The sequence below is a fragment of the Chionomys nivalis genome, chromosome 6 (genome assembly GCF_950005125.1).
Source record: "Chionomys nivalis chromosome 6, mChiNiv1.1, whole genome shotgun sequence".
NCBI classification, from domain to species: domain Eukaryota; kingdom Metazoa; phylum Chordata; class Mammalia; order Rodentia; family Cricetidae; genus Chionomys; species Chionomys nivalis.
Window position 1 is genome coordinate 84,684,070 of NC_080091.1, and position 19,318 is coordinate 84,703,387.

Consider the following 19,318-nt stretch of genomic DNA (forward strand, 5'->3'; position numbering starts at 1 on the left):
AATTTATTTTTTAATATACTATTTTATTTACTGGTGTGTTAATATAATTAACTTTTAATAATAGCTAGGTTAACCAATTGCAAAATTCTCAAAAATTTAATTTGGCCTTTGCAAATTTGTATGGGTCCAGTCCAGCACACCATCATACAATGTGTTTATATATACTTTCTGGTATCAAGCAAAATGCCAATATGTTTAAAAACTATTATTTTCCTTCATGCTAGAACAAGTGTATCTGACCCAGGGAGTAATTTCACAGTATTTTCCTTTATCTTTGCAGTATGTTGGCAAGTTAGACATAATAGACCTTGTATGCCTTACTGATCAAAATTCAACTGAGAAGAGCTGTGCAAAATTCACTCTTGTTCTGCCTACTGAGGAAGTGCAACTGAAGGTGAGTGAGGAAAGCAGTCTGTAAAGAGTAAAGCTTATAGGTAGCCTTGACCTTTTACTATCCAGTGGTCGGGATTACAAGAGGGGCCGAGTCTTAATACTTCGCTAATGTTTCCTGCCCTTTGCCAAGGACTACAGTGTTCTGAGTTACATTTTAGAAGGGCACATGGACTTGTTTAGTATATAAGCACAATGAAATCTTAGACTTCTGTCCTCTGACAAAGTCAAGGATCCCACCTGGTGTTTTTCAAGGTTGTCCCTGAATTAGCCTGGTGAGCTAATTGCCCAACAATGAGAGTCATAACAAAGAGAACAGCTTGGAATTGGTAAAGATAAAATCGTGGAGGCTCCTGGGAAGCTGCTGGTTGCTTCTGAGAGCTGTGAGGGTTAGAATGAACCAGCATTTAAGCAAGCTCCATGGAGAACTCTTGGACACGGAGTGAAGAGTCAGAGGAAACAGACGCTGAGATAGACAGTTGCTGCTTTATGCAAAGTCTGTGAAACACAGGCCAGCTACTTAACCTCTTGGCTCATTTGTTTCCTGAATTATCAGTAAGTCTCTGCTCAAATGTAAGGCTCTCACGTAGTCCACCTGGAACACTTTTATCCAAATTGTAACCTTGTCTACCTAGCTGTTGCTGGTATCTGAATGAGTATGACTCAATGGGCTCCTAAGATTGAATGCCTGGTCCCCAGTTGGTGAACTATTTGAGAAGGATTAGGAGTTGTGGTCTTGCTGGAGGAGGTGCCGTGGAGGGTGGGCTTCGTAGTTTCAAAAGCCCACACCAGGGCTAGGCCAAGGATCCCACCCCCGCCTGCTGCCTGTGGATTAGGCTGTAAAGCTACCAGCTACTATTCCAGTGCCGTGCCCATCTGATTCCTGTAATGATGATCATGGACTAACTCTATATCCTGTAAGCAAGCCTGCAATCAAATGCTTTCTCTTGTATGAGGGTTGTCTTACAACCATGATGTCTCCTCACAGTAACAGGACAGTGACTAAGACACCTGCCCTGTTGTCATATTATCGGTTTGCCTTACTCTGCTCTAGACTTTATATTTCTTAGTGTTTCCTTCCAACAATATTAAATGCACTATTACACTGATTATTTAATCTTCCTTGTTGTATTCCTCTCTGGTTTTTTTTTTGTTTTGTTTTTGTTTTTGTTTTTTTTTTTTTGAGACAGTTTCTCTGTGTAACAGCCCTGACTGACCTGGAACTCATTATGTAGACCAGGCTGGCTTCAGACTCATAGATCTGCCCGCCTATGTCTCCAGAGTCCTGGGATTAAAGGTGTGCACCTCTATTGCACAGTACTTGCTATATTTCAAATTCCACGAGAACAAGGATCTTTGTTTTGTTCCCAATACCTGTACTTAGCAATACACAATATTTATCTTTTAATTGAACTGATACATAAAACAACATTAAAAACACCTTTTGCTGAATTACCTTGAAGATTGTCAATGAACAAAATTACACCTTTATATAAAGACCTTAATTAGTTTTATAGTCTACTCAAGAACCAGATGTTTTTTATTCTATAGAATAAATTATAGTCAGCTGAAAAGAAAAAAAATTAATTCGTAGACAGGGAAAGCGAAAACAAATTTAAAACCAGTAATAAAGTTAGTTGGTCATCTTAAACGTTTCTATGTAAGCAGAAATAGGACAGCAAATGGTACAAAAATGACCGATTGTCATTAGATTTCTGCAGGTCACTCTTTTGCATACAGAGGGAACAAAGTGAAATTGGCCTGTACAGGAAGGAGATATGGCTGTTACGTTCCTTTCCCGATTTCCCAAAAAGGCGAGGCAACAGTTTTGCATTAGCACAGATGACTCCATTTTTATTCTAGTGCGGACTATGCAGCACCTCAGTGCGGAAACCTAGAAACAATGGCCACCTATAATATTTCTTTGGCATGGTTAAGGTGGCAGTGTCTGTGAAGTGCTTAGCACAGCAGCTAGCATTGTAAGTGCTCAAAAGACATTGGCTGCTATTATTAGTAGTCGTCAAAGCAGCCTTTGAAGTTGAGAATTGGACCCTTTTACATTTGTTCCCCCAAATTTCAAGCAAGACAATGGAGCGAGTAGGCTGTAAGTAGCATACAGTAGATAAATTCACTAACATTTCATTTTTTAGTTAGGCATAAATTTGTACAATTGTACTTGCTTAGTAAGTAAATAATTAAAAGTATATACTTCAGTTTTGTTCTAAGAAATTGTCTATGTGTGCAAATGATTGTTGTGTGTGGATGCATGTACATGATGCACAGTGAGTGTGTTGCACAGTGAGTGTGTGGAGGTTAAAGGACAATCTTGGGTCCTCATCTTCTACCTTCTTTGTGACAGGGTCACTTAGTTGTTCAGTGCTGACAATCCAGGTTAACTGGAGAACTTCTAGAGATTCTCCTGTTTCTTCCCCGTATCTTGTCATAGGTACACTTCAATTATGTGTCTCACTGTGCCCAACTTTATGTGCTGCTGGGGATTTGAATTCAGGTCTTAACACTTGTGTAGCAAGTACTTTATTCATTGAGCCACCCTACCTCCATCATTGTCTATTAAAAGGGGGCTGAAATAAATAAGATTAATATGTTATTTCTCCTTGCAGCTGACTTTACACAATTTGAGCCTTTTTTATTTTTGCAGTTTTAATTTTTCTGTTATTTAACAAAGTGCCTGAACAGAAGAATATGCATTTTTTGCCAGTCTTGCTAGTTTTCTCTCTCTTTTTTGGCATGTATATGTGCATGTGTGCATGGCTATTTGGATGTGCATGTATATACGTGTGTAGGTGCACATGCACGTGCGTGTTTATGTATGGGGTGGCCAGAAGTTAGCAGCATGCACTTTTCTCATTCACTTCCATCTTATACACTGAGGCAGCACCTCTCACAAGGACCCATGGGCTTCTCGATTTGGTTAATCCAGCTAGCCATCTTGCTCTAGAGATCTTCTGCCTTCCCCTCCCAGGTGCAGCGATTACAGTTGAGCTGCCATGCCTGCTTGTCATTTTCCTCGGGTTCCAGAGGTCGGAACTCTGGTCTTCACATTTGTATGACAAATGCTTCACCCAAAGAGCCATCTCCTTAGCCTGCAATCTTGTAAGCTTGTGATGATGGCACACCTCTCTTGTCATATAATCATCGTGTGAAATTCTTGTTCCTTAAAGTTAGCACAGATCATTCATTAACTATGCATTTTCTCCTTTACCCTTGTTTTCATCTTTAGACAGAAAACACAGAAAGTGGGGAAGAATGGAGGGGCTTCATTCTTACAGTAACAGAGGTAAGGCTTCCATTCAATTCTTCTGCTGAATCAGGTCTCAACAGCCCTCGGTGGCCTCAAACTTACGATCCTCTTGTCTCAGCCTCCCAGGTGATGAGATTACCATGGTGAGTCACCATTCCCAGCAGAAGATCATTACAGCCTGCTGATTCATTTGTTTGTCCAATAGTTTCTAACATCATTGCAACTATATACATTAAAGTGGTTGAGGATATGAAAACTAGAAAAGGCCTTTAGTAATCCATGCTTTTATTTCTGGAAGTTACATTTTTATCAGGTGGGTTGAGAAGCTAAAGACACTCGGCAAACACCTGAGCCCATGTCATCCTGAGATAATGGTATTGGTGAGCAGGGGATGAGGGAGATCTACTTATGACATCTTTTATCTTTTTGGCTGTAAGCCTTGGGCTTTATGGCTAAGTCCTACCGCCTTATTCTTTTTTTTTTTTTAACACGGAGGTTCTTTGTTTAGGCTTACGTTTGATAATAACGTATCCCTGGAGCTCCTAAGCCTCTTGGGCATTGCTAAGCGAATGAGTTCAGGATAAGAAATGAGAGATTGGTTGCTACTTAGCTCGCAGGAAAAAGTATGTGTACTTTGTTTGCCCTGAGACCAAATCAAAACAGAAGACTTCAGCCAGGCATAGTAGTGGTGCACACCTTTAATCCCAGCACTGTGGAACTGAAGTAGCTAGATCTCTGTAAGTCTGGGGCCAAGCTGGTGTACAGAGTGAGTTCTAGGACAGCCAGGGCCACATAGAGAGACCCCACCACAACAGAGAACAAAGAACAAGCATCAAACAAAACTGAAGACTTCTTAGAAGAAAGCTGGACACTCCCTACAGGTTCTAGTTGATACAGGGTCAGTTCTAGGACGTCCGCGTTAGACTAAAATCTTCTATTTACTATTTTATCCATTTACCTCTGACAAGTAACTAAAATTCCTCAGGGCCAACAGGCTCATCTTTACTAAAGCAGTATGCTGCTTAGCTATGGATGTCATTTGCCTACTGTTCTAACTGGTTTCAGCTGTCCGTTCCTCAACATGTGTCACTTCTACCGGGGCAAGTGATTAGACTACACGAAGTCTTAGAGAGAGAAAAGAAAAGAAGGCTTGAGACAGAACATTTGCCAGTTATGCCTGTGGAGAAAGAGAAGGAGCCGGAGCAAGATGATGTGGATGTACCGAACCCTATGCCAGCGTAAGTCCACAATTGACTCATTCATTTATTAAGACTAATTTCTAATTATCAGGTAGCGTTGCCCACTTGAACTTGTTACATGACAGGTAGTATCTTGGGAATATTTAGTCTCTGAGCATCGGCCACATTTCCTCCCCTATGTCAAGATCAGCATTGTGCACACTTGAACTAACCTTACCACAGAGGAAATCCCCTTCTACCCACATATCTAGACTAAATACATATCTTTCCGGAGCTCAAACCTAAATTAAAGTTTCTGTGAAGAAGGAAGGAAAAGATGTGTATTTGTGTCTCCATAATTGGACATTTCTCATCACTAATACCAAATCTTTTAAAAAAAATCTTAGACTATTGAATTCAGTTGATTGATCAGTGAGCATTGAACTTGGCCTCTGAGGAAAACCTTGTACAAAGTGTTCAAAACAGTAATGGAACAGCATCTGGATTCTGGAGCATTCTACATGTGTCTTTTGATTGTTGAAAATATTATGGGTCTTATCTTCTGGAAATCTTGGTGCGCTTGTCATTAAAGCGTGTCCTGGCTCCATCTCTGACATTAGGTTCTAATGTACAATCTTCCTTACTAAAGCCACTGGAACCTGCTAATCAATATTGTTAGCTTAAACTAGACAAGTGACCAACTCACAGAATAAAAATAAGATGAACTGCTTTTTGTTTGTTTCCCCCAAGAAGGAATGTGCTTAGTACAGAAGAATAAAGAGAAGAGTAAAACTAATTCTTGTCACAACACCTGAAGATGTTTGCCGCTAGCATTTGGGTGTATCACATGCAAAGTTGTATATGGCTACTATATTTCACTAAATATAGCATGAATTATAAAAACAACAAGTGCCTAATTTCTATTTATTTATTTATTTATTTATTTATTATGTATACAATATTCTGTCTGTGTGTATGATTGCAGGCCAGAAGAGGGCACCAGACCCCATTATAGATGGCTGTGAGCCACCATGTGGTTGCTGGGAATTGAACTCAGGACCTTTGGAAGAGCCGGCAATGCCCTTAACCTCTGAGCCATCTCTCCAGCCCCCCTAATTTCTTAATTTTGTGTCTAAAAATACTACTGGTGCCATTTTAACACAAATTATAAATCAAGAATGGTGGGCATGCTTTCAATTGGGGTCTCTGAGTTCAAGGACAGCCTGGTCTACAGAGCGAGTTTCAGGACAGCTGGGGCTATATGGCTATTCAGAGAAATTCTTCCTCAAAAATACCAAACAAAGACACCACAAATAACAAATTATACAAATGTAGTCAGTTCAGATACAGTCTTAATGTCAGTGGTTTAAAGCAGAGCCCCACTAAACTGTGGTGGTGTACACCTTTAATTCCAGCCCTGGGGGCAGGGAAGGCAGGTGGATCTCTGAGTTTAAGGCTAGCGGAGTCTATGCAGTGAGTTTCAGACCATCCAGGGCTACAGATCGAGGCCCTATCTCAAAACAAATAAGCAGATTAACAACAAAAATAGATCCACAAGGAGAGTCTTGGGACGTTCTGGAGTCCTGAAAGAAAGCACCAACAAATTAATCAAAGACCCTGTTGCGAACTGAGACTGGGGATATGCTCTTAGCTGTCACAGGTTTTCAACGGTAATAATGATTATACATGCATTGATAGATTTCTTTTCGTGTTCTCTGTGCTTAAAAGGTAACTCTGTATCTCTGGAGGTGTTTTGCTGGCATTATGTTCAAGTAATGATCTTCATCAGTTGTTTGTTTGTTTTTTTTTTTCTTTTTCTTTTTCGAGACAGGGTTTCTCTGTGGTTTTGGAGCCTGTCCTGGAACTAGCTCTTGTAGACAAGGCTGGTCTCGAACTCACAGAGATCCGCCTACCTCTGCCTCCCAAGTGCTGGGATTAAAGGCGTGCGCCACCACCGCCCGGCTCTTCATCAGTTTTTAAAAAAATCTGTCTTCCTTTTCATCTTACCTTCGCAGATGTTTTTATGCAGTTTCCCGGAAAGAAGCAACCGAGATGCTGGAGAAGAATCCTTCTTTGGGAAATATGATCCTGAGGCCTGGCAGCGACAGTAAAAACTACTCCATCACTATCCGACAGGAGATAGAGTACGTTCAGTTAATCTGGCTAGCATACTGTTAGGAGCATGGTATTCCGGTCAGTACCTGGCACGTGCTCTGCTAAGGCTACAAATGTAAGCACAAGCCTGAGAAGTAGCGTGGCACAAGCAAATCTCGCTCGTTACAGGGAATGAAGAGAACAGATCTGGGATTGCTGCTGTTTTCATATACAGTGTTCACAAAGGCACTCAGTTAATGTAAGCAGAGACTCGAAGGAAGTGAGGGGCCAAACCGTGCTAGTAGCTGGGGAAGACCACTCCAGGCAGCCAGTGCACATGCCCAGAAGCAGAATACCTCTCGTTCAGGAAGCAGAAAGTGTCCGTACACTTTATCTATAAAGGCCTACTGAAGAGCCTCTTGCTATTATATAAATATTTGTAAAATGATTGATAAAGCCAGTAATACTTAGATGTGCTTAGATGCAAGTGTCACGGCAGAAGTGCTAGCTCCGTCAGGAAAGGGCTTGCTTCGCAAATGTGAGACTCTGAGTTCAATCTCCATAGAGAGAGAGAGAGAGAGAGAGAGAGAGAGAGAGAGAGAGAGAGAGAGAGAGAGAGAGAGAGGGTGGCGTGGGGGGGGAGGAAGGAAGGCAAGCAGGCAGAAAGGTAAGAAGGCAGGCAGGAAGGAAGAAAGGAAGGAAGGAAGAAGAGAAGGCAGATGCTGACACATACTTGTAATCCCAGAGTGGGGAGGTGGAGACAGGCAGATCCTTAGGGCTTTCTGGCCAGACAGCCAAACCTACTTGGCAAGTCGCAGGCCAGTTAGAAACCTTGTGTGAAAAAGAAGGTTGAGGGTAGATCCAAGGTTGATCTCTGGAGTCCACAAGAAAGTCGACACGTGTACGTGTGCTGCCACGGGCAACATACGCACAAAATAATTTTATATGTAATTAGAGTTGCTGGACCTGCTAAGGCCACTCCAACTTTCAGAGTCTAAAAATCTGCACATTTTAATAGAGATTCTGGCTTAGGTGACACTGTCACAACTGACAATATGATTTAAATATAGATGCTTTTGTCACACATTTAAATAATCAATAAGTGACTATGTCTTATACAAAACATATACAACACTGAGTTTTTGAATTTACTATTCACTGTTAGAATCATATTCTATTTATTTACTATAATGTGTCTACCAATAAATTTACAAATTTATTTCAAAAATATCTGTCATTCTGAATAGATTTGAATATGAAGGCAGTGGATAGAGTAAAAAGTAAACATATTTTAGAGAAGAAATTAAAATCATAGCAGTATAGCCCAATTACTGTTATGAGCCATGGCTCCCAAAGCTTCATTTGCTTGTGCGTTAGCATCAATAGACACTTGTCTTCATGCAGTAGGCATGAACAGGTGGCAAGAATGCTACGTGATAAATTAGATCCTGGTGCCCCCAAATCTGTGTGTGTGTTTTTATAGTTTTCCACAGGGAATAATTGTCAACCTTTCTGTGGATTCCTTATGGTTCCTATTTATTATATACTAGCATTTTTTTTTATCTTACAGCATATGCTGTAATGACATACACTTTTAGAAGCTAAACGTCAGCAAAAAATTTTCAGCTCCATTAGAATATAATAAAATATTATAGATTTTTTAATTTACAATTTATTTAATAATTTAGCCGGGGATCTCAAAACAAGTCCAAAAGAAGTACAAGTTAGGGCTGCCGGTGAATATGGCTTTTGACCGGCATAGATCATTTTTTTTTCTTCTTTTTAAGATTATAATATAATCACAACATTCCCAGTTTTCTTCTCTCACTCCAAACCCTCCCCTATAGTCTTTTCCATTCTCCTTCAAATCGAAGGCCTCTCTTTTTTCACTAATTGTTATTGCATGCATATGTGTGTGTTCCTAAATATAACATATAAATATAACATAAACGTTCCTAATGGTTATTGCATGCATATACACATAGATACTCCTTTATGTTACTTGCATATATGCTTTCAAGGCTCATCATTTGGCAGTTGACAACCAAATGATGTACTCTTCCCTGGGAAGGCCACTTCTCCCATGACAGATTTCCTCTGTGCTTAGTCCTGCTGGGCTTAACCCTCCATATCCTTTGCGATGCCCATCGATCGGTGTTGTCCATTTTCAGCCCAGTTTGGGCTGTCCTCGCCCCTGGAAAAGCACCAGCTCCCAGAGTAGGAGAAACAAAGCAGAAAATTCACCCTTGTGCTCAGGGTTTAATATCTTCTACTTAATATGTCACTTGATTTTTAGAGACAGCAATCCGAGAGAGGATTAGAGTTGTGTCTTGCCAGCGAAGAGCTTAATGTGAAGTGGCAGGAACCCAGACTGTTGAGAAACACCTGTGTTTCCCACAAAACATTTTCTTTCAGGGAGGTTCCAGAAGTGCTCAGCCATGCAAGTTGATGAGTGAGTCTGGTAAACACGAGCTGGGTAGGACAAGCTGGTTTACAAAGCAGAACATGAAAGTATCTTTTCCAGCCTTAGGAAGGAGGGCTCCTCTCAGGAGTAAACAGAGCTTGCCAGGGCCAAACCATCAGGTGATTCCTCTCAGAGCAGAGCCTCAGCTGTCTTTAACCTGCTCCGTGGCACGAGAATTCAGAAGACATAATGCTATTTTTACAACAAGCCTCAAACTTTGTTTTTCCCTTTGAAGTTGTTCCAACTAGGTGCCATTATAGTCAATTAAGTCATTACTAGCTAAGGAGGAAGTAGAATATCTATCCCCCAAATTCATCCTTTTGCAAAACTTGAGATAAAAAATTAAGAAGCATATTTAGAACCACATGTAAAGCCATTCTCGTCTTTTTCTTTAAAGACTGGCTTCTCTTTTTCTGTCTCATTTCGGTTCACTTGTAGTTCTTCTGACTCAGCCTTTTACGTGCTGGGATCACAGGTGTGTGCCACCACCTCTCATTTTTTATATCATAACCAGAATGCTTCAAACAGCAAGTTTTATCCATTTTGCTTTTTCCTTTGCAAACCAAACCAAAACAACAGTTGGAATAAAAGTAGTCTAAAGGGAGAGACAAAGCCTGCGAGACTTCAGGGCCACTGCTTCTCTGCATCACCTTTGATGTCAGAATCTAGTCCCATTACTCCAAAGTCCCAAGAGCTTCTGTTGGCCCCTGTCTGCTTTCATCTCCCAGCTTCCCCAAGAATTGATTATGTGATGGGATGGTTATTACCAACAATCATTGCCACATTATACGATGCCCATTGTGTACCTTGTGTTGCGTGCTACAGACATTTCCTACAGGCACAAAAGAATAACCGAGATACATAGCATTTCCCATGCTTTACAAACCAGAGTGGCAGGGGCTGGAGAGATGGCTCAGAGGTTAAGAGCACTAACTGCTCTTTCAGAGGTCCTGAGTTCAATTCCCAGCAACCACATGGTGGATCACAACCATCTATAATGAGATCTGATGCCTCTTCTGGTGTATATATGTTAACAGAACATTGTATGCATAATAAATAAATCTTTAAAAAAAAACAGAGTGGCAGAAAACAATAAATATTATCTACATATTAAATGTAGATAAAAATAAGTATAATTTAGTGTGTCCTTAAATATGTCAAGAAGCGTACTAGGGATTTTGCAAGTTATTAGCCCACAAGAACCCTGAGGTAAACCTTTATCATCATTATGTAGACTGAAAACACACACATGTGAATGCATGCATTTGAGCTCACACAGCGACAGCTGGTGAGGGCTATTTGGTGGGAATGGTGATGAGGTGGAGTACAAGGCTATTTTAATTCTTTTTACTTTTCTTTAGGTATAATGGGTACATTCTTTAACTTATATATGCCCACAAAAGATCTTCTTACTCCTTTGGGTTTTGTTTATTTTATTTTTCACTTTTAGGGAGTGGACATTACATATGTTAGACAAGTGCTGAACTTGGGCTACATCCCCACCCTGGGCTACTTCCCCACCCTGGGCTACATCCCCACCCTGGGCTACTTCCCCACCCTGGGCTACATCCCCACCCTGGACTACATCCCTACCCTGGACTACATCTCTCTACCCTGGCTACATCCCCACCCTTGGCTACATCCCCACCCTGAACTACATCCTCACCCTGGGCTACACCCCTATCCTTTCATAAGATTTTATAGGTTACTGACTGAGAAAGTTTTAGTTTTTATTTCCACCTATTCTTATCTCATTTACCAATGTAGTGGCTAAGATTTTTTTTATACCTCCTCATATATTACCATTTGTCTCAAAGATAAAGTAATCCCAATGAAGAAACAGGATGCTCTAGCCTAAGCCATAGCTGTAGATGTACAGGTTTACTACACAGCGCACATTCTCCATTCATTAAGCTTGCATTGACTCAACTGTATAACCAAAAGAAGGCCAACCTTGCGTTTCATTTTAGAATGCCAAGAATCAAACACTACAAAGTGATGAGCGCTGGAAAGAACTACACCATCGACCTGGAAAAACCCGTACGTAGCCATCTCTTTGTTGTTGATAAACTTTCTCCTGTTGCCTTCCAAACCTACCCTTAGAGACTGCAGAAGGAAGTGGGACAGCAGAAGTCTTCCTTAGGAACAGACACGGTAGTGGTAGAAAGGAGATCAGTACTTCTAGGTAAGACAGAAAGGGTGAGCGCCTCGCCAGCTCAGGCAGCTGAGATCGACTAGAAGAGAGCCTGCTTCTACAAGCGCTTTTCCCTTCACTCTCTCTGCAAATGATCACTCAATATGACTGCTTCAGAGAAAGAAAAGCGTTTTATGAAGGGTCAGTATAACATCCTCTATTTACAAATACTCAAATGAGCGTATTTCTGAAGGGAAGCAATCTCAGTGCCCTGTTTTCTAATACCTACCACGCAGAAGTCCAACAATGCCCTCTTAACAGCAGTGTACTGGAAAGCCGGGTTTCTTCTTTGTCTTCATCTCCTCTTCAAGCTTAGTTATTATATCATGGAGCTAATGACAGGCCGTCTTCTCTCTCCTCCAGCACAATGTCTGGTGCACAGCCGAGTAACTTACACATGCAATTTAATCTTTTCTATCTCCATGAGGTAGATATTATTACGCCTATTATACAGGGAGTAAACTGACATTTAGACTAGCCTCAGCCATTGAAAAGGTGGTGATGTGGCCTGTAGTTCTTTAAAATTAGCTCCTGGTTTCTCTAGGTGCATTGTATAGTAATGTATAGGTAGAATTCCTCACGTTTTGACTGTAAGGCTCACAGAGACACTGTTGCACAGCTCACTTTAGGAAAAATTGGCTCCAGAACTTCTCAGGTCCACGTCTATGGATCCAACAATGTATCTCAGTCTATCGTAAACTCAAGGTCTTCTTGCCTGTGTTCCCCAAGTGCTGGGATGATTGGTGTGCACCAACCAGGCCTGGCTCCAACTGAGCTTTGTAAGCAGAGTTCTAACAAATGCGGCAGAAGTCTAGGAAGGCGCATCCATAAAAGCAAGTGACCAGAAGGGGTTCCAGTAAGGACCAATGTAACTAGTGCACCTTCGTAAGTGGAGACCTGCACTTCTTGTGGTTAGCCTCTACAGTCCACAGGAGAAGGAAAATGGACAGTCTGGATAGTTCCTTCACCTTTCAAACTCCTCTGTTACCCTGTCCTTCAACCAGGTTGCATGTATATATGTATATATATATATATATATATATTTGGTTTTTCGAGACAGGGTTTCTCTGTAGCTTTGGAGCCTATCCTGGAACTAGCTATTGTAGACCAGGCTGACCTTGAACTCACAAAGATCCGCCTGCCTCTGCCTCCCAAGTGTTGGGATTAGAGGCTACCACCACCCGGCTTCCAGGTTGCATTTTAATGACTTATTTTACTTCCAGATTATTTGGGATATTCAGGTTTAACCAGATTTCACTTGTATAAAAGTATTGGGTTATAGGGTAGAGAGATTTTAGTGACACACAGACCCTTGTTACAATGAAGGATTAAAATGCTTAAAAATTCACTGAGGTTTTTAGTAGAGGAAACCTATTGTGCCCAATTTAAGAAAATATATTATCAGTCTATAGAAGATTCTTCTTATAACCATTTTAGAGGCTAGCGAATTTTAGGGACTAGGAAACATTTGGTTATGGTGTGGCCATGTTTTTTCTTGTTTGCCTATTGAAATCCCAATTTCAGGAAGGAATTAAATTGGCCTAAAATGAGCCATTTTTCCGTTTTAATTGTGAGAAGGCAATGTACTTAAATGTTGTTCACCAGACTGTACCCAATGCTAAGAGTATTTCCTCACCAAAGAATGGCCACACAGTCCTTCAAAGGGATGAAACAGACATGGCTAAGAGAATCATTACTGTTCAACGAGTCATTGAAGTTTGATGTCTAGCTGATCTGACTGTCTGGAGGTCAGGAAATATGCAACAATCCCCACTAGAGTGCAGGGGAGCATCTCTTGTTCCTCTTTAGCTGGGCACTGAGCCATCTCTTCCTTTCTTTCCTACAGGTAACACTCCCAAACCTTTTCAGTGTCGTTGACTATTTTGTGAAGGAGACACGAGGGAATCTGAGACCATTCATACATTCAACCGATGACAAGCTCGGTATGGTCTTCACTTTACAGCTGCATCAAACAAAGAATAAAACCCAAAGCACACCACAGGACAAACTAAAAATTTTAAATGTAAAGTTCTTCCATTTGGCAATCATCTTTGTCAGAATCTGGGGTGGGGGGATTTCCTTCCAGACAGTCTATGAGGCATGCATTGTGATTATTAACCTCATTCCATCATTCTATCCTTCTTTATCAAACAAGTTGAGAGACACTAGGAGAAAACAAAACAATATAGACTCCTGGGTAGCAAACAGGAAATATAAAGGGATGGGCCCACAATCATGTCAGATGCTTGGGCCTGGGTAGAACGCATGAGAGTAAGCAAGGGCTGTGGGGATTGGCCATTTGGTAGTAAATGACCTACTAGAGAGCTATTCTATTACAAAGGTAAAGGAGCCAGATGGCAAGGACCTAGGAGTGAGCAGATGGTGAGGAACCACTGTCACAGTTATAGCTGGGGCCAGCTTCAAAATTGGTGGGCTTCTTTTTCATAAAGGAAGAACTTTAAAACAGTGGTAGGTAGCCATCCACTAAGCTGAGCGAAGAGACCCGTGTCAACAGTACAGTTCACACGCTCATTACATTGGCTCCATCTGCATTCTCGTTTTCACCATAGCGAGGCAAGCTAGACTCGCTCATCTTCCCCTGTCCTATCCAACAGTCTGCATGTAGTCACTGGGCAAGCTCTGAACAGAAGAGGCTAAGTGTCTCCAGCTAGTTTGGGGTTCATTCAAAAATAGTTTCTTTTCCTACACGTTATAAAGAAAAACTTTGTCTATCAAGGGCATATCTGCAAAGTCTCATGAATAAAAACAACAGTAGGTTTAAAAGTCTACGTTCTTAAAATATCACTATCTTTGGATGCTACCTAAAATACAAAAAGTACAAGAGCTCAGAGTCTGCAGGAATCTTAGGTAAATGACCAAGTGCAATCTTCATCTGTGTGGTCCTCCGTACACTTAGCAGAGAAAGTATCTCTAAGATGTGGTCACACAGTTTGCTTGGCAAGGCCTGTTATGGTATTCATGACTCTTGAAGCAACGGTTCACTGGATTCTTGTTCTAAAAAATTCTTTCCCGAGTCTGAAACATTGTTTCATTTTCTGCTATGTGAATCTAATTGCAGGCTTTGAAATACCATTAAAATAACCATGGCATTTCGCCTTAGTGTTTCAACCTGCTCTTTGAGTTACTGGTTCCTGCAGCCCTTTCCTCTCATCCCTAACTTTCTCTCTGTGTTGTCTAGCTTCTGAAAACTTCTCATAACCCATGATCCTAAACATGGACACATAACATAGTCAACATAATACATTGCTTGGTATGTATGCGGGAAAACACACCTACTAGAGTTCCGTGAAAGAATGACTTCTTAAAACAACATCTCTCCAAACCCTTGGGATTTCTTAATAAATTTGGAGCATGTAGAAAATCCATTGTAAAGTTCCTCATCCCTGGATATTATTCTGTCAATGAATTATTCAACCCTGTAGAACAAACCGCCTCCTCAATGGCTAAATCAATAACTATTTCATTGGTTCATTGTTCTACAGATCAGAAAATTTGATTGAATTTGATTGGGCAGTTTTTCTAGTCTTTGTCACTCATGTAGGCTCCAGCTTAATGGGAAATCGAAACTGACCTTGTCGTCCCCTCCTAAGTGCTTGTATTACGGGCCATGTACCCCCCACACCTGACTTCTTGAGACTTTACTATAGGATTCTTGGTACGATAGACAGCGTTAGCTTTAGCTCATGTTTCTCAATGTGCATACACTGTATTTGTTCTTACAGTACTGGCTGGAGTATCTAAAATCTCCTTCCCCTTGCTCCCAGCTTTTAGGGGAAAACTTCCATCTTTCATTACTAAGCATGATTGTACATTTTTCTTCTTCTTCCTCTTCCTCCTCTTATCCCAGAATGAAGCAAGTTTCCTTAACAATTGCTACTTTCTGGAATGGCATTTTATTCAGATTGCATGGATAGATGCTGAAATTTGTGAGTTGCTTTTTTTTTTTTTTTTGCATCTGTCCTATATGATCACATATAGAGTTTTTCCTTAGTTGGTTAATATGGTGAGTTACTCAAAGTTTCAAATCTTACAGGAAACCCACTTGATTATACTGTATTAAGTGTTGGATTTGCATAATAAGCCAGAATGTGCTTGCTTGTGAGAAATACAATGTTTTGTTAAGTGAATTTATTTCTAATATTCTGCCTTGGGATAGCTCCATCTGCTTGCTTTCTTACTGATGTGTGTGTCTTTGTGTGTGTTTTCTGTAGAATTTCCAGCTTACTTTTTTTTCTTTTGGTTTTTCAAGATATGGGTTTTCTGTTTAACAGCCCTAGCTGTCCTGGAACTCACTTCAGAGACCAGACTCGCCTTGCACTTGGTATCTGCCTGCATCTGTCTCTTGAGTATTAGGATTAACAGCAGGCATCACCATGACTGGATCAATTTTCTGACTTTCTACCAATTAATTTTAGGTTTCATTTGGGCAATTTGAATATTATTGTCAGGAGTCTTTGAGTCCTTCTAAAGTCTCTGCAGCATTTACTTGCTTTAAATAGGCAATTACTGCGGCTAGGATGAAGCAGCTGTCTCAACTGCTGTGGGAAGAAGCTCCTTACCTTAGTTAGGCTGCTTTAGGTTTGTACATCTCAAGATGTTGCCCTAGGGCAATGGTTCATACTGCAGCTTAGAGCTCAGAGCCTTTGACACACCACACTGTCAGCTACCATTCATCAGCTAAGGGAGACTTAGTTTGTTTCCTAACTATAGTGACCAAAGCAACAACGGCATGGCTAAGCAAGTATCTGGGGAATAGAATTCATTCTCTCACATGTAGAGATCCTGTTTCCCAGCACCATTTATAGAAGATGCTGTCTTTTCTCCTGAGTTTTTGGCATTGTTGTCAAGTATCGATCAGATGGCTATAGTTAAGCACACTCATGTTTGGGCCTTCTGTTTTGGTCCATTAGTCTGCACATTTTTGTGCCATTACCATGCTTTTATTAGCATAGCCATGTAATAGCCTGGAATGAAGAGCTACAGGTGATCAAGGACCACAGAGAGAGGGAGAATCAGCGTCCTCCATGGAGAAGCTTTCACATATGTTGTCCAGTCCTAAGTGTTCAGTTCTGGACACATGTACATGCTAGCAAAGGTAAATGAACTCAATAAGTCTTATCAGTATACACACATATACATATTCATATCCATGTAACAATATTAAAGAAAAAATCTTGAACTAGGGAGAGGCACACAGGAATTGGAGAGACCCCCCCACACACAAAAAACACCCAATTTTCCCATGTAGAAAAACATATCTAAAACTTGGCCTCCTACTTTAAATGATACAATGCAAATTCAAAAGTATGTTTCTGACTTTGCTACTTACATTTAGCTGTATTTTTTATTCCAACAACACTTGAATCTTTATAAAATAAAAATTCCTGTCTAGAACAACCAAACCCACCCCTTGGATCTTTGTACAAGAGGAGCTCTTGGTAAGCCTGGAATCTGTGCATGGCCGATGAAACACTAGGTGGCGCTCTCTCCCAGTTCTTACCTCTAGGATGTCTCTAACTGTCCTAAGGACCACTGCTCTGTCTAGGTAAAAGAAGTGGCCTGAGAGCTTAGCCAGGGCTGTCCTGCTGTCCTGTGAGCTAGGGGCTGTGTCTCTTCAAACAAGTTAGAAAAAAAAAACAAAGCAAACCACACATGCAAAAGCAAATCCCACTCCTTCAGTTCTCAGTTTCTTGGTTTCTATGGACAGAAAGGATTTTCTTTGGGGTGTTAGGACCAGGGAAGAAGAAAACAGAAAATAGAAAAAAAAAAAAAGAATTGAAAATGGACTGCTGACTTAAATTACATCAAATGATTTTGAAAAAGAGACAACCAGCTTATTATCGCTATGTGATTGAACTGGTTTGGTTTGCTTTGTGATCAAGAGTATTACTCAACCCCCTTGCATCTGGTTCCTTTGTTATCAGAGTTATTGACTAATAGGGAGAACAAATGAAATACAGATGCCCAGGCAGCCTCTTCAAACCAGAAAAGCTTCTGGAGTGGACCATATTTAGATTTTCAAAAGCAGAAAGAGAAGGAAAATAGGACTTTCTGAGAAAAAACATGGCCAACCCCTCAAAAGCTGCATTTTAAGAAAACTTTGTGGAATCTGGTGATCGTTTCTGGGACTTAGATTTGCTTGTTGAGGCATGGTGTGAATGCTAGAACACTTAGTCTAATGTCTAACCTTGAGTCTAGCCATACTTAACGGTTCAGGGATCCAGAGCTGTGGAACTGGTCAGTGCGTTTACATAGCATACTAATGAAAAGAACCTGGAATTGTCTTTGAGCCTTGCTACACTGTGTTAGTGTCCAGCTTTCTCTCTGATACCAAAAGGCAAGAGCAGCAATAGAAATAGAATAGTCAAGAGATATTCTCTCGATTTATTCTTCCCAATGCCAGGAATTAGCAGCTTAAAAGTCATTTCAAAATACAGCACGAAAGGTATACAGAACATTAATCTTAAGTATAATAAAATACATATTTGTGGTCCAGGGTACAAAAATATTAAAAGAAATCTGGATATCCTACATCTAATTATGTAAAACTTAATAACACCACCAGTGTTTTGGAAACAAGCAAGAAAAACAAGTCCTACTGAGAGTAGAGAAAAATCGCTTCATTACCTAATCAAGACTTTCCACCCATAATTTCCAGGTCAAGAGCCCAACACAGAAAAGTGAGAAGCTGAAGAAAAATCCACACAAGGCATGAAATAACGTGAAAACTGCCTCCATAGGTCTTGGTATTTATTGTTTTCAAAAGGAAGACTTTCACTTTTAAAGACAATTATCTCTGACCCTAAATCACTTGCTTGGGAACAAGAATAAAATAATGTAGCATGTAATTTCGTTGTTTTATCAGTAGGAAATCAATTTACTGGTTACCACCAGCTGTCTGTAGAGTAACTTGACACATGCATTTCTCTGTACTAAGTGGGGAAAAATTACTTTCTAAAGCCAGGTTTTTGTTCCTCCTTGGCTTCATTTAAATACATTTCATGTATACAATTTGCATTGCAGATTATCTAGTTCCCCTAAATCCTACATTATCTTCTAAACTCTAACTAGGTTTTTGGTAAAATCTGATTGAACAAATGAATCAAATGTAAGTCATTTAAATCATCTGGTTGGTGGCCACAGACATGAAATGAACTAGGGAATGTCCACCTGGTAGGAATGCTATATGCCGCATATTATGTTCATGGAACTAAATGCAATTCATTTTTATGTTTTTCCTTGAAGCTATCATTCTACTAGTTCAAAACTAAGCCGTATATCATTAAATGTGCATGTTGTGTGATGTTTTTCTCTTTTGACTTTTTGGGGTGCCCATCACCCAGCTCCCAAATAACACAAGAAGGCTTATTTTTAGTTATGAATGCCCAGCCTTAGCTTGACTTGTTTCTTGCCAGCTTCTCTTAAATTATCCTGACTACCTTTTGCTTCTGGGCTTTTATCTTTCTCCATTTCTGCATATTTTCTTTCCTTCTTACTCCGTGAGTGACGTGTGGCTGGCTCCTGATGTCCCCCTCACCTAGTTCTCTTGTTCCTCCACCTCTCTCCACCCAGGGTTCTTCTGTTTATCCTCTCTGTGTGCCAGTCCCGCCTATGCTTGCTCCTGCCTTGCTATTGGCCGCTCATCTCTTTATTAGAACCATCAGGTGTTTTAGACAGGCACAGTGACAGCTTCCCAGAGTTAAACAAACGCAGTG

The 19,318-nt window shown here is 40.5% G+C and overlaps 1 protein-coding gene across 2 annotated transcripts in view; it reads left to right on the forward strand.

Moving 5' to 3' along the window:
- Stap1 (signal transducing adaptor family member 1) overlaps positions 1-18,977 on the forward strand; it is a 36,329-nt gene extending 17,352 nt beyond the window's left edge. The window contains exons 3-9 of one of the 2 annotated variants that reach the window (XM_057772363.1): positions 281-394; positions 3,632-3,688; positions 4,718-4,890; positions 6,846-6,974; positions 11,359-11,428; positions 13,429-13,530; positions 18,262-18,977. In XM_057772363.1, the coding sequence (XP_057628346.1) occupies positions 281-394; positions 3,632-3,688; positions 4,718-4,890; positions 6,846-6,974; positions 11,359-11,428; positions 13,429-13,530; positions 18,262-18,318 (702 nt within the window). In that variant the 3' untranslated portion in view covers positions 18,319-18,977. The remainder of the gene's footprint in view (positions 1-280; positions 395-3,631; positions 3,689-4,717; positions 4,891-6,845; positions 6,975-11,358; positions 11,429-13,428; positions 13,531-18,261) is intronic. The other variant, XM_057772362.1, reaches the window with a different exon arrangement.
- Positions 18,978-19,318: the final 341 nt, after the last annotated feature.